General features: G+C 40.3%; 1 protein-coding gene and 1 pseudogene across 1 annotated transcript in view; both read right to left on the bottom strand.

The window, feature by feature from the left end:
- The window catches only part of OTC (ornithine carbamoyltransferase), a 60644-nt gene that overhangs the window by 32472 nt on the left and 14240 nt on the right, over positions 1 to 13932 (bottom strand). The window contains exon 4 of the mRNA XM_032426679.1: positions 4977 to 5064. Within this exon, the coding sequence (XP_032282570.1) occupies positions 4977 to 5064 (88 nt within the window). The remainder of the gene's footprint in view (positions 1 to 4976; positions 5065 to 13932) is intronic.
- LOC116645974 lies at positions 962 to 4647 on the bottom strand (annotated as a pseudogene).

Raw genomic sequence — 13932 nt, 5'->3', positions numbered from 1 at the left:
TCAAGAAAGTAAAGAGCAATACATTTTATTTTGAATGTGTATTTAGGTACTTCTTGGTCTGATTTATCTTTCCTTTGGTGGCTAAGACAGGACCAACTTGTAAGGGTACTTTTTTAATTATCTGAAGATCTAAAATATGTTTACTTGCAAATTTTAAAACATTGCTTGCTGTCCTTCTCTTCCTGGATACATTAAACTTGTTCTTGCCTTAAGCTTTTGTAGCAGCAGTTCTTTCTATCTGCGATGCATTTTCCCACAGGTTTGCATACGTGCCTCTGCCTTTTCAGTCAGTTCTCAACTGTCAGCTCCTCGGAGAGAGGCCTTTCCTAACCACGCTATCGAAAGTCAGCCCCACCCCACCCACAGATCACCCTGCTTTTGCTTCATCATAGCACGTATCCCAACCTGCTATTCTATTCATGCTTTATTTCTTTGTTTAGTGAAAGCCCTCTTCCACTGAACTATAATTTCCACTCGAACAAGGATTTTGTTTGATTTGATCAGCGTGTTATTGTCAGTGCTAAAACAATTCCTGGAAGAAAAACTAGGCATTCAATAAATATTTTTGAATAAACAAATAATTAAATCATTTGACTAAATAATTAACACTTTGGAAATTGCACTTAACAGCTTTTAGGAGACTAGCCCAGTTTTGCCTTCTTCTTTTTTTTTTTTTTTTTTCCTGTTGCCACATTCACTGTATTCCCCCTTAGGTTCTCCTTTCACCAATGGGCAGTCACTGTTTTCATTCCACCAGGCCCCCAAAGTAGCCAGACAGGCAGATGGAGAAGCAACACCATCAATCAGTGTGAGGCATGCACTATTCTCTTGATTTGAAAAGGCCAGCACTGTCATTTAAACATCATCCAATCTCTTTGCATCTTACAAAGTTGGACTTCCACAGAAAGCAAAGAGGCAATTGCTATGGATTGTACGGTGCATATTGGCAGGGTAGATGTCATTAAGATTCACTTCCTTGCTTCTCCAGTTCAATTGCTTCTGTGAAAGGCAGTGGATTTCTCTTGTCTTCTTCAATTTAGATTTATTGAATTTCTGAATCTCAGCCATATCTTGTTTGTCAGATATTTTGGCAGATTAAGCAGTAACGGGGTACATAGAAGAAAGTCAGATTCCACAGTAGCTACTGTGCCCCTCTTTCTGACATCCCCATTGCCCATTTCAGCCTCTTCTGTTATTGCACTATCCTTATTCTCTTTGTACCCTAAGCATTTCCTCCCTGCCCTTCCCTAACTGCACCTGTCCTCAAGGTTCAACTTTCTGCAGTTCTCCCACAGGGAGATTCTGGAGCTCATTTTCTACCACTGAGCTTACAGTTCTACTTATCCAGCTCTCGACTTCACCCAAGGTCTATCTCCGGTGGCTTGTGGACATTTGCATTGGAGGTTCAGCCTTTAATGCAACATATCTAATACCTAATCTAGCACCTACTCTCCAAAGCAGAAACTCCTTTCATTTTTCTGCTTCTGCTAATGTGTCCACATATATTTTAAGAATAACAAATCTGAAATCATTTTGCCTCCACTATCAATGTACCCTTCACAATCAGTTATCATGAAACCATATACATATTTTATTAGCTGACCCTTCTTTACCATTCCCTTCACTCACACACTACCATAGATTGACAGCACAACAGCCCAGGATCACTACACAGCCTTCTAATTCAGGGTTTTGCAAAGTGTGGTCCAACCACCCATGCAAAAGAATCATTTGAGGGGCTTGTTAAAATATAGATTCTTCAAAACGATCTGAGCTCTCACTGTAGAATTAGAATTTCTGAGTGTGGGGCCCAGAATTCTGCAGTTTTCTGCATTGGGATACACCTCTGTGTAAGGACCACCACTTGACATCTAATACACTCACATGCACTGGAGAGTATAAATTGGACCTTAAGGATCAGAATGCCCTCATCTTATAGAAAAGTAAACTAAGGGAAGTTTTCAGAATGCCCTCATCTTATAGAAAATAAACCAGGGAAGTTTTCACCTATGAGTCACAGTAGGTAAGTGGCAAAGCTTGGACTAGATCTCAAGCTTTGTGATTTTCAATCCATGCCTGACTAATAGCCTTTTAAAGGCCTGTGTCGGGGCGCCTGGGTGGCTCAGTCACTTAAGCGTCCGATTCTTGATTTCGGCTCAGGTTATGATCTCAGGGTTGTGAGATCGAACCTGGTGTCAGGCTAGGCGCTCAGCGTGGAGCAGAGTCTGCTTGAGATCCTCCCCATCTGCCCATCCTCCTACTCTCTCTCTCTCAAATAAATAAATAAATATATTTTTTAAAAGAAAGGCCTGCATGTAAGGTTGGCCTTTGGATGGCATCTGGGAACTTTGATTTGGGGAGGGTTTCCAGGACTGATAAGAGTGGCTCACTGTGCCTAAATTTTTTTTCTTATAAACAATATGGTTTAAAGTGAACACCAGCTTTCCTTCTGAGAGTCTGGATTTGGGTATATGTCAAACAGAGGATGCTATGTGATCAGCCCCCAATAAAAACCCTGGGTACTGAGTCTCTAAGGAGCTTCCCTGGTTGGTAACATTTCACAGGTGTTGTCACAACTCATTACTAAGGGAATTAAACATGTCCTGAGTGACTCCACTGGGAAAGGACTCTTAGAATCTTGCACCTGGTTTCCCTTGAACTTTGCTACATGTGCATTTTCCCTTCATTGATTGTGCTTATACTTCCACTGTAATAAATCATAGCTGTGAGTATTACGACTATATGCTGAGTCCATGAATCCTCCTAGTGAATCATCAAACATGGGGGTGGTCTTGGGGACTTCATGACATGCAAGCCAATGCTTTCCATAATGTATTTCACTTCCCCTCTTGTGGGCTATATATAAGAGGTAGTAGGGGTAGTCAAAACAGCATCGCTTAAAAAAAAAAAAAAGCATGATCTAAATGCTGATTTAGCTGCTAAGCTCCATTACTTTTCTGAGTTGTGGTTTTGTCGTCTATAAAGCTGGGCCAATAATATATAATTTTTAAGGTTTTTACAAAGATTTAGAGATAATAGTATAAGAAACCCATCCTTTAGGGAGGAGCTATTATTTTTATTCAGAGTCTTTTGGATAAGATGGAACGATCAGAATGAATTCTATGGATCCACTTTTATGTATCCATATATCTATGTAGCAATGGAACTAATTATATAGACTAAAAGGTTCCAATTATGTTAGAACTTGTGAGCAGATTGTTTTTCTCAGGTTCTGTGTAGAGTTCCTCTAACTAAGGACTTGAAGTGGGAATTGTGTGAACAGCAAGCACAGCAAAGAATATGTTTATACTCATTCTCAGCTTTCAACCCCTATTTGTCTCTTGCTTTTGGGTCCCACTCCACTGATTTCTGGGTCCTGACCTCTTTCTGGCTGCCAATATGCACTCCTTAACTCTTTATTGGATGCTCAGCTATTCCTCCAACTTTATCCTTTTCCAACCACTACTTCACACAGGATTTATTCACCATCGTTCTCTTGGTTCTATATGGAGGATCCCTACTGAAACTTCTCTCCTGGATGTGCCCCTGGCTTCATCCCTTAACCAGCCTGTAATATTTGCATTTGAGTAAAGTATAGTTTACTTTTGTGGAAGCAGAATTAGTAGGCAAATGTAATCCCAGTCAGTGGCAGCATAATTGGAAAAAAAAAACTCATTTATGTTTATTTATTCTTTTAGTTCCATGCATCCAGAAGATGAACGCCACACTTCTTAATACTAACATTGTCCATCTGAAATAATGTCACTAAAAGACTTAAAGATGAGTTATTTCAAATCTCTTTAGCAATTCAAATGGGGTAGATTCTTTAGTATATACTAGAGCAGGTACCATAAAAAGTAGTGTTGCAAGGAGTTACTGATGGCACATCATTTTCAGGAAAAAAAGTCATTAGTCTTTGATATCAAGGGCGAAATATTTAAACAAAGACATTTGCTTTGTATTTCTCAACCAAACATGATATAATGGTGACATCATTGCATGGGGAATCAGGGGGCCTATGTTTCAGTCTTTATAATATAATTGTTAAGAGGCTTTTCCTACTTCTACTTTCATCTGAGTAGGGGTGAGCTACTAGTACTTGCCAATAGAATGGGAGTGGATGTGATTGTGTCACTTCTCTGCTAAGATGAGTTTGAAGCAAGTATCCCATCTCCATCCTCTCTTCCCCTAGGTCCTGATGGGATGTTAACACCCAGAACAACCTTGGAGGCTACACGCTGAAAATGGTAGAGCCATTCTCATTCAGCGTCCCTGAAGGGCCACATGAATAATTAATCCTTCCCTCTTACCAATCAGGAATATCCACACTATGTTAGCCACTGACATTTTTATTTTATTTTATTTTATTATGTTATATTAATCACTATACAATACATCATTAGTTTTTGATGTAGTGTTCCATGATTCATTGTTTGCGTATAACACCCAATGCTGACGTTTTGAGATTTTATGTTATAGTAGCTAGTACATTCCTAATTAAGTTGTTTCACCTCGTTATGCCAATCTATTTGGGTTGTTATAGGATTAAGTGAGTTAGAACAATGCCTAACACATAATAAATGCTCAATAAATGTTAGCTGTTAATAGTATTACCTGCTCTGGGATGCTAACTAAGTTATGAGTCATTGACCATGTCAGTTTCCCTGGACATCTATTTCTTCAACTGTCAAATATGAGTTACACTTGACGCTTTCTAGGTTTCCCTAAGTTTGAAATTTTATAATCAGAAACCTCTTCAAATTGCTAAGAAAAAAATTATCTTAACAGATAGAAAGTGACCAGAGGATGAGGGGAGAAGCATTCAGAACATCAGGTAAAGAGAGAAAGGAGGAAACAGAGAACAGTACAAAGGATGCTGAGAGGAAAAAAAAAAAAAACCTTATTTAAAGAGAAGCATATTTTCTTTTTGAAATTCATCACTTCTGAAATAAGCTTTGAAGAGAAGATTTACAAACCGGGCTGTGTCCGTGAGACTTTCATTCACACCCAAATGAATATCTTGTGTGGTAAGAAAACAAGGGTGTCCTCCCAGAAGTGCAAAGCCTACAATAAAAGAAAAAGGAAAAAAAATAGCACTTTGAAAAAAAAGAACTAAAGTAGAAAACAAAATTATGAGGAATTGACACCATCTCAACTGAGAAGTCAAACTCTTTAAAGCTCTGTAACATCTCTGCTAGGGAATTCCCAGGCAAAGCAAAGTGAGGAACTGAGAGAGGTAGATGAAATTTTCTGTACACCCAACTCTCCTTCAGATGTGTGTCCATTTCTCCACCCTATTGTTCAGAACCTGGCAATAATGGGGCATTGTTTCCTTTTGGAGGCCATGCCTGGTTTTGGTTCTTTAAAATATATGATGATATTCATCGTGAATTACAGTGGAATACTAATCAGTAATAAAGAGGAATGAGCTACTAATACATACAACATGGATGAATCTCCCAAACATTATGCTAGATGAAAGAAGCTACATACAAAAGAGTAGATAATGTATAATTCCATTTATATGAAGTTCTGGAACAGGCAAAACTACCAGAGAGTGGCGGAAATTAAAAGAGCAGTTGCTTCTGGAGAGTGTGGGTACCTGGGAAGGAACACTGGTGAACTTCCTAGGGTAATGGGAATGTTTTATACCTCGATAGAGTTTGTAGGCCAAAAAAAAGGAAAATAAAGTAAGTAGTTCCTTCTGAAATGGAATGAAATAATTATATTCTACCTATCTTATACAGTTTAAGAGTGTTCTCTTAAATATGCCCAGACCAAATGGTTTTTAGCTAGAGGGTACTATGTTCTGACTCTAGCAATGACTATTCACAGAGCACTACCATGTGCTGGCACTTTATAAACATTCTTCCATTAAAACCTTCACTCTAACAAAAGCACAGTAGATATTACTATATAAGAATTTTATAAGTCAAACAGAGAAAGACATGTATCATATGACCTCACTGATATAAGGAATTCTTAATCTCAGGAAACAAACTGAGGGTTGCTGGCGTGGTGGGGGGTGGGAGGGATGGGGTGGCTGGGTGATGGACATTGGGGAGGATATGTGCTATGGTGAGCGCTATGAATTGTGTAAGACTGATGAATCACAGATCTGTACCTCTGAAACGAATAATACATTATATGTTAAAAAAAAAAAGAAGAAGAAGATAGTAGGAAGGGAAAAATGAAGGGGGGGGGGAATTGGAGGGGAAGACGAACCATGAGAGACTATGGACTCTGAGAAACAAACTGAGGGTTCTAGAGGGGAGGGGGGTGGGGGGATGGGTTAGCCTGGTGATGGGTGTTAAAGAGGGCACGTACTGAATGGAGCACTGGGTGTTATATGCAAACAATGAATCATGGAACACTACATCAAAAACTAATGGTGTAATGTATGGTGGTTAACATAACATAATAAAATAAAATTTAAAAAAAGAATTTTATACACAAAGGTTCTGAGAGTCAAGAGTTTAAAACCTTGTTCAAGATTGTTTTTAAGAACTTACAGCCCTAGGGCTTGCCACAGGGGAGCCAGCCTCTGAGCCAACTTCCATTGGAATTTGCAAAGACAGGACAATATAGTGAAATTGTACTCAGTCATTTTCATCCGGAAAATCAAACAATTTGCCTAGAGCCCTGAGATCCCTCACAGATGTGATGTGCTACGTCCCAGGTAGAGTCAGAGAACATGAAACACACTAACAATTCTACTTGCAATGGATCCTGTAGTAAAGAGTCTGACTCCATTTATGATGTTTCACTGCTACCAGTTTTCAAGCCAAACATCACACTCCCTTATCCTTCTGCCCTATATCTGGGCAAGCTGGTAAGAAAGTGCACATGCTCCCTCCCTTGGCACTAGCAGGAGGTTCAAACTAAACAAGGCCTGCCCTGTGCATGGGAAGCTTCACCCCAGCCTCACCTCCTACCCACACAAAAAGCCCAGGCCAGTATCATTTCTCCACTCTCTAATGCCACTTTGAGACCAGCGTGGGAGAGAGTCCTACCCTACCCAGGAAGCCACATTATGTGAGTAACAAACCTTTTCATACTCTCCTGGTGCGTGTGTGGCATCCTCACTGTCAACAGTCAAACCAAATTTTGGTGGAAGGCACATTTCGTCTCTGTGGAGTGATCACAATAGGCCCTGGCATCACAGCATAGTTCTGAAATTTATTCATTCATTCTAAAAGAATGTGCCTGGTGATATTCTAGGCATTGGGAAAAGCATTATAAACAACAGGGTACAAGTCCCTGCTTACCCAGAACTTACATTCCAATGGGGAGAGCCAAATAATAAACTGAATGAGTAAATTAAATATGTTGTATGGTAGACGTTGGTAAGTGCCATAAGAAAAATAGAGCAGGGAGGGGAGATAGGGAATGTAGGGAATATGAGTTGTAATTTGAATGTGGTCAAAGAAGCCACACTGAAACATACCAGACAGTGGAAAGAGCATGTCCTGAGGTCCTTAGAAAGGAGCATGACTGGTGGGTTCAAGGCACAAGAAGATTGGTAGGGAAGGTACAGAGTGTGTGAGGAGGAGAGTAGTAGGAGGTGAGGTTGCAGAAGGAAGGTAGAAAGGAAACAACAACTTTGACTTTTGTCTGAGTAAGATAGAAAGCCATTGGAGGATTAGAGCACAAGACTCACATGATGGACTTATGTTTTAATATAACATCTGTGGTGGGGCAAGGGCAGAAGCAGGGAGACCAGTCCCTAGACCCGTTTGCAAAACTCTGGGTGACAGTTGATAGCTTGGACCAGGATGGTAGCAGCTGAAATGATGAGAAAGTGATTGGATTCTTGATATATTTTGAAAGTAGAGCCAGCACTCAGCAGATGACCTTGCTTCATGTGTCACTATAAAATGGTAGCAATCAGAGAACTTCCGGATTCCACCCCCCATTTCTCCACCTGCCAGCATCTGTACCTATATATTCTGCTTTCCTTCCTATTAAGCATAGATGATCTTTTCATGCCCTATGTATGTACTAGAAGCCATGCTTCCTTGCATACTCAAGAACATTGCTCTAGCAATTCTTTCCTTTCTCCCTTACATTACCTTCATCATGAATATGCTATTCTCATTTTTTCACTCATTAATAAAAAACAAATGCAAATTTCCTCTTGTCCCTCTTTCCCCTGCTATGTACCCCTTTAACTCTTTGCTCACTTTGCAGCAAAACTGTTTTTTCTTTCTCTCTTCGGTGCCTCTTTTCTCATATCCCCATAACACTTTGCACGCACCTCCCCCCCCCCCCCCGACAACACTGCACCAAAACTCCTCTCGCCAGTTACCAATAATTCAGCTAATGGCCACTTCAGTTCTCAGTTTTCTTGAATTACCAGCATTTAACAAAGTTGTTCACCACCTTCTCCTTGATAAACTTTCTTCACACACTGCCCAGGATACCACACCTTCTTGCTTTTACATCTACCTTAGTAGTTGCTCCTTCTCAATCTCCATTGCTGGTTTCTTCTCTTTTCCTTGACCCCTTAATGTTGATATCCCCCAGGGCCAGTCCTTGGTCTTCTTCTCTCCATCTATACTTAATCCCTCTCTAATCATATCCAGTCTCATAGCCTGAAATACCATCTATATGCTGATGACTCCCAAATATCTCTAGGGTAAATCTCACTGCCTTCTCAACATCTTTGCTCATGTATCTAACAGACGTCTTAAACTCAATACTTCCCAAACTGAACCCTTGATCTTCCCCTCTATCTTGCTCTACCTGGTCCATCCTGTCCACAGTTGCTCAGGCAGAAACCTTGAAGTCATCCTTAACATCTCTTCTCTTACCCAATACATCAGAAATCTTGATGGCTGTCCCTTCAAAACATATCCAGAATGTGTCCCTCTTACCCCTTCCACTGCTACCACTCTGGCCCTTGCCTCCATGTATTATAGCTACCTACTGATGGATTTCACTGATTCTGTCTTGTCTCAACCCCCAACCTCTGCAGTTTATTTTCAACAGAGCAGTCCAAGAGAGCCTTTTAAAATGCAAGTTAGAGGTGCCTGGGTGGCTCAGTCGGTTAAGCATCTGCCTTCTGCTCAGGTCATGATCCCAGGGTCCTAGGATCGAGCCCTGTGTTGGGCTCCCTGCTCAGTGGAGAGCCTGCTTCTCCCTCTCCCTTTGCCCCCCACCCCAGCTCGTGCTCTCTCTCTCGCTCTCGCTCTCTATCTCAAATAAATAAATAAAATCTTTAGGGGCGCCTGGGTGGCTCAGTTGGTTAAGCAACTGCCTTCGGCTCAGGTCATGATCCTGGAGTCCCAGGATCGAGTCCCGCATCGGGCTCCCTGCTCAGCGAGGAGCCTGCTTCTCCCTCTGACCCTCCCCACTCTCATGTACTCTCTCTCATTCTTGCTCTCTCAAATAAATAAAGAAATCTTTAAAAAATAAATAAATAAAATAAAATCTTTAAAAAAGTTAAAAAAGTAAAAAATAAAATGCAAGTTAGATCATGTCCCTCTGTTCAAAACCTTCCAAAGATTCTTCATTTCACTCGGAGTAAAAGCCAAATCCAAATAATGGAGTACGTGTTTTGCCCTCAGTTCCAGGAACATTCTTCTCCTTGTTTCCAACATACTATATCATCCACTTATTTATTATGTCTATTGTTTATTGTCTGTGTACCCACTAGAACATAAGCTCAACGAAGGCAGGAATTTTCCTCTCTTTCGTTCACTGATTTATCATTCTCAAGAACCTAGAATAAATACCGGTACATAGTAAGGACTCAACAAATACTTATTGAACAAATGTAGGAGGGATTTTGACTCTGGGGAGGGGACCCATTCTTTTCACTTGCAAACATCTCTTAATATTGTTAACAGAAAGAACAGAATTTTCTATTATGTGTGAAGTGAGCTGATGGAATTTAGTGATGATTATAATCACTAATCACTCTTGAGTATTTAATCTGTTTCTAAACAGGGAATATCACCTACACAAATGTGAATACTGCACATTCACCAAGAAAGTACTTACTGTGCACCTACTGTTTGCCTAGCACAGAAATGAATGTCACTGAGGGTTGGAAACTATGGAGGAAGGTTTCAAAGAGTTTAAGACCTCCTGGCAAGTCTGCTCCAAGTCATACTCTTACTTTGACTAGAAGTCATTTTGCTATAACAATGCAGGATTAGGTTGCTGCCTTTTCACTTTCCTCTTTGTGCTACAAGGAAGACTCACATCAAGCCTGGACTTATGAGGTAGGGGTAGGGAGAGGGGTTATAGAAAATGTTAAGAAGTAGGAGTCCAAGGGGCGCCTGGGTGCCTCAGTCGTTAAGTGTCTGCCTTCTACTTGGGTCATGATCCCGGGGTCCTGGGATCGAGCCCCTCATTGGGCTCCTTGCTCAGTGGGGAGCCTGCTTCTCCCTCTCCCACTCCCCCTCCTTGTGCTCTCTCTCTCTTGCTGTCTCTCTGTCAAATAAATAAATAAAATCTTAAAAAAAAAAAAAAAAAAAGAAGTAGGAGTCCAAGCCTTCAGCAGTTCTCGAAGGAGATAAGATGGGGGGACATTGCCTCTGAGAAGGAATTTCTTCTGCAATTGTGGTCACTTGTCAGAAAGGAGCCTCAGACCCCAGTTTAAAAGCACAGGTCAAGCATTTGCCACCTTCTCAGACCTGGCTGGTGATAAGTGCTTCCGGAGAGTACCAGGGGTTCAGAGCCACTCCTGGAGCCGCCATTGCTGAGGAGAGGAGGGCAGAGGGACAGGGCTTGCCTCTCTCTTCACCCTTCATCCAGAGAAGTCTGCTTTTATCTGTCATTTGTTTATGCATGCATGTTGGATATTTTTTGAACAAAGGGTTTATTCTGTTAATATCTTAGTTTCTGCCTGGGAAAATAAGTGTACATCTGATTTTTCTCTTTTCCTCACAGATCTGTGCAAGCTTTATTTGTATTTAAATAGAAGTCATGAACTGGAAATGTGAGGGCTCTGAGGGCTCTTGCTGGTAGAACTAAGGCAGCATGAGCCTCTCTGTGCTTCACTTTCATACCTGCAGTACAGCATCACGATTTTTTACATTGTCACCTTTGTAAAGATGATGCATTTGAAATAGCTTGGAAAGCACCAGCTTCTCTGTCACCTTGAAAGTGAAATACCAAAGTTAAATAATGAAAAGAACCATCTCTTAGGATGCCTTGTGCATTTTTTCTATCAGCTACAGCACTTACCGAGATTAATAAATGTATCCTTCTATCTGCTCACTTAATTTGCAATAAAAGAATATAATCATCAGTAGACACATAGGAGAATTGCAGTTTGCCTGGCAGGCGTACACACAGAATGGGGGAGGAATGAATGATCTACAACTACCACAGCGACGTCGGTACATCTCACAAACATAATGCCGAGCAAAAGAAACCACACAGAAAGGAGCATATGCTGAATGATTCCATCACAGGCAAAACTAACCTGTGATGTTAGAAACCAGGATCATCGTTACCTTGGGTAGGGGGAGTAGCAACTAGAAGGAGATACAAGGGAGGCTTCTGGGCACTCTTAATGTCCTGTTTCTCTTTCTGGGTATTAATTATGAAGATGTGTTTACTGTAAGAATTCATTGAACTATGTGAGCTTCAGGATTTGTGCACTTTTCTGTAGGCATGTTACACTTTAATAAAAATATTACATGAACAATTCAGATGGCTTAAGTTAAGTGGCGAATTTTATTCTGTCCCCTGAGGTAAGTAGAAATACGGTTGTATCTCTGCAACTCAGGCTGGGGATGGAATCCTCAAGGACTTTCCTATGAGGAGGCTGGCACAAATCTGAGGCAATAATAGACAGTTTTAATTACATCCTACTTTCATTCTAAATACCAAGGTAACAGGTTTTGATGGAAAATTGTGCCAAAGGACAACAAATAAGATGCACATGCGCATTATAGAAATGCTCTGCTATGGGTTTGGTTGAGGTTTACTGTTTCTGTAAGCATTTAAAGCAACTACTTATTCTGACAGATTCTCCTCCTGTTGAGTTTGGCAGGATGCCATGTACAATTAGACTCATGGATATTTATTGAAGATAATGATGAATACTCTGTGAACCATAACTTTTTATGGTCAGATGTTGCTTTTCTCATGTATTTGTTGTTACAGTTTGCAATTTTGTGCCAGTTTTAGAGCGCTTCTAGATACAAAACCATCATCCAACAAACTGCTTAATGCCATCTGTAGAAACAATTTTACTGGAATAAAACATGACTATTACCTGTTCAAATTAAATTAGATCCTTAAAAAATACATTTAATCATAGCTTCCAATCCTAGGTCTGCCATTTATTACCTATGTGTCTGTGGGCCATTTGCTGAACCCGTTTCAGCCTGTTTTCCTCAATTGTCTTGTCCTCATGGAATTTTCATAAGGATTAAATGAGATAATCCCTGTAATTAATGTAGAGCACTTGGCACAGGGTCTGCACCCGAAGGCTTATTAAGTCTTCACTCTTAGTTTTATTAATAGCTTAACTACCACATTATATGTGAATGGTAAAACTGATCACTTATTCAGGGATATTTGACATCAAAAATAGCATAGCATCTGAACAGAGAAAAGTTGCAGAAAACACCAACAACTAAGAAAAATTAATTTTAAAAACCTTAAAATTGAGAAATGTCTATGTATTAATCCATTCTTCTGATGACTTCAAAAAAGAACACCTCTCTTAAGTACTAATGATAAAATAAAATTCTGCCCAACTCATAGAAGGCTGGCATTGAAAAGGAGCAGAATATGAGAATTACTGACTGGTTTATGCAACATTCATTTTTCCTCAAATGTCAACATGATTTCTTAAAGGAGCCATCTTTAAAGAGCAAAATGTTCTCATCTGTTTTCTTCCTGAGACTTAAAGACTAGGTGACACCTTATATGGTTCCCCTCACCCTCCTTTCTTCTCTCCAGGGGCAAGGGGAGTGCATTAGCAAGAACAGTGAACTTGAGATCTGTATCCTGGTGCTATTTGTATTACCAAGTCACTTAATCCCTCTGAACTTTATTTTGTTATATATTTGATGAACCTCATTACTGATTATTACAAGGCAAGAACTGCGTAAAATAGTTGTTTGCTTCTAAACCCTAGAAAGCTCTTATGGGGCACCTGGGTGGCTCAGTTTGTTAAGCGTCTGACTTGATTTCGACTCAGGTCATGATCTCAGGGTTGTGAGGTCGAGCCCCGCGTTGGGTTCTGCCCTGGATATGGAACCTGCTTAAGATTCTCTCTCTGCCCCTCCTCTCTCTCTTTCCCTCTCTAAAATTAATTAATTAATTAATTAATTAACCCTAGAAAGCTCTGATGCTTGTAGATAGGATGAAATATTTGAAGAATCAACCAATGTGTTTTTGTTTGTGGTACCTCCTCTTTGATCCTATCCATTCGTCCATTTGGGCAGTCATGTTATTGATTCAAGGGAGATCTGACAGAGCAGAAATGCAGAGAAAAAGAAAAGAGGTGATATGTGGTTTATGAGTTTCAAAATGGACTTTTTGAAACATAACAGAGATAATAGTTTGAGAAAAAAGAAATTTTGAGTTTCAATAGCTTACGATTCCAGGCACAAACAGTAGATTTGAAAGAAATCTTGGATAGTCAGAGCCAGTTTTTTCTTCCTGCTTCATCACCTAGCCTCCAATACTGGGACCTTAGAGCAGAAAAAGAGAAGCAAGAGAGAAGCAACAACAGAAATAGAAATTGATGGACCTTTGACACTGTGCCCTGCTGTCTGCCCCCCAGGCCAACTACTGAGGGGTGGGAAGCATGATGGAAATTTCAGATGAGTCTGGGGAACCCCAGAGTTGATAACACCTGTGTCTCATTTTTAAGACAGAGCTCTAGGAGGCAACACATGTTATAGAACTCCCTGGCACTCAGCCTGAAGAAGGAAGGATAGAGAAAGCCTTGCAGTATCT

Source organism: Phoca vitulina, unplaced genomic scaffold (genome assembly GCF_004348235.1).
Source record: "Phoca vitulina isolate PV1807 unplaced genomic scaffold, GSC_HSeal_1.0 scaffold35, whole genome shotgun sequence".
NCBI lineage: Eukaryota > Metazoa > Chordata > Mammalia > Carnivora > Phocidae > Phoca > Phoca vitulina.
This window is presented reverse-complemented; position numbering and strand designations above follow the sequence as displayed.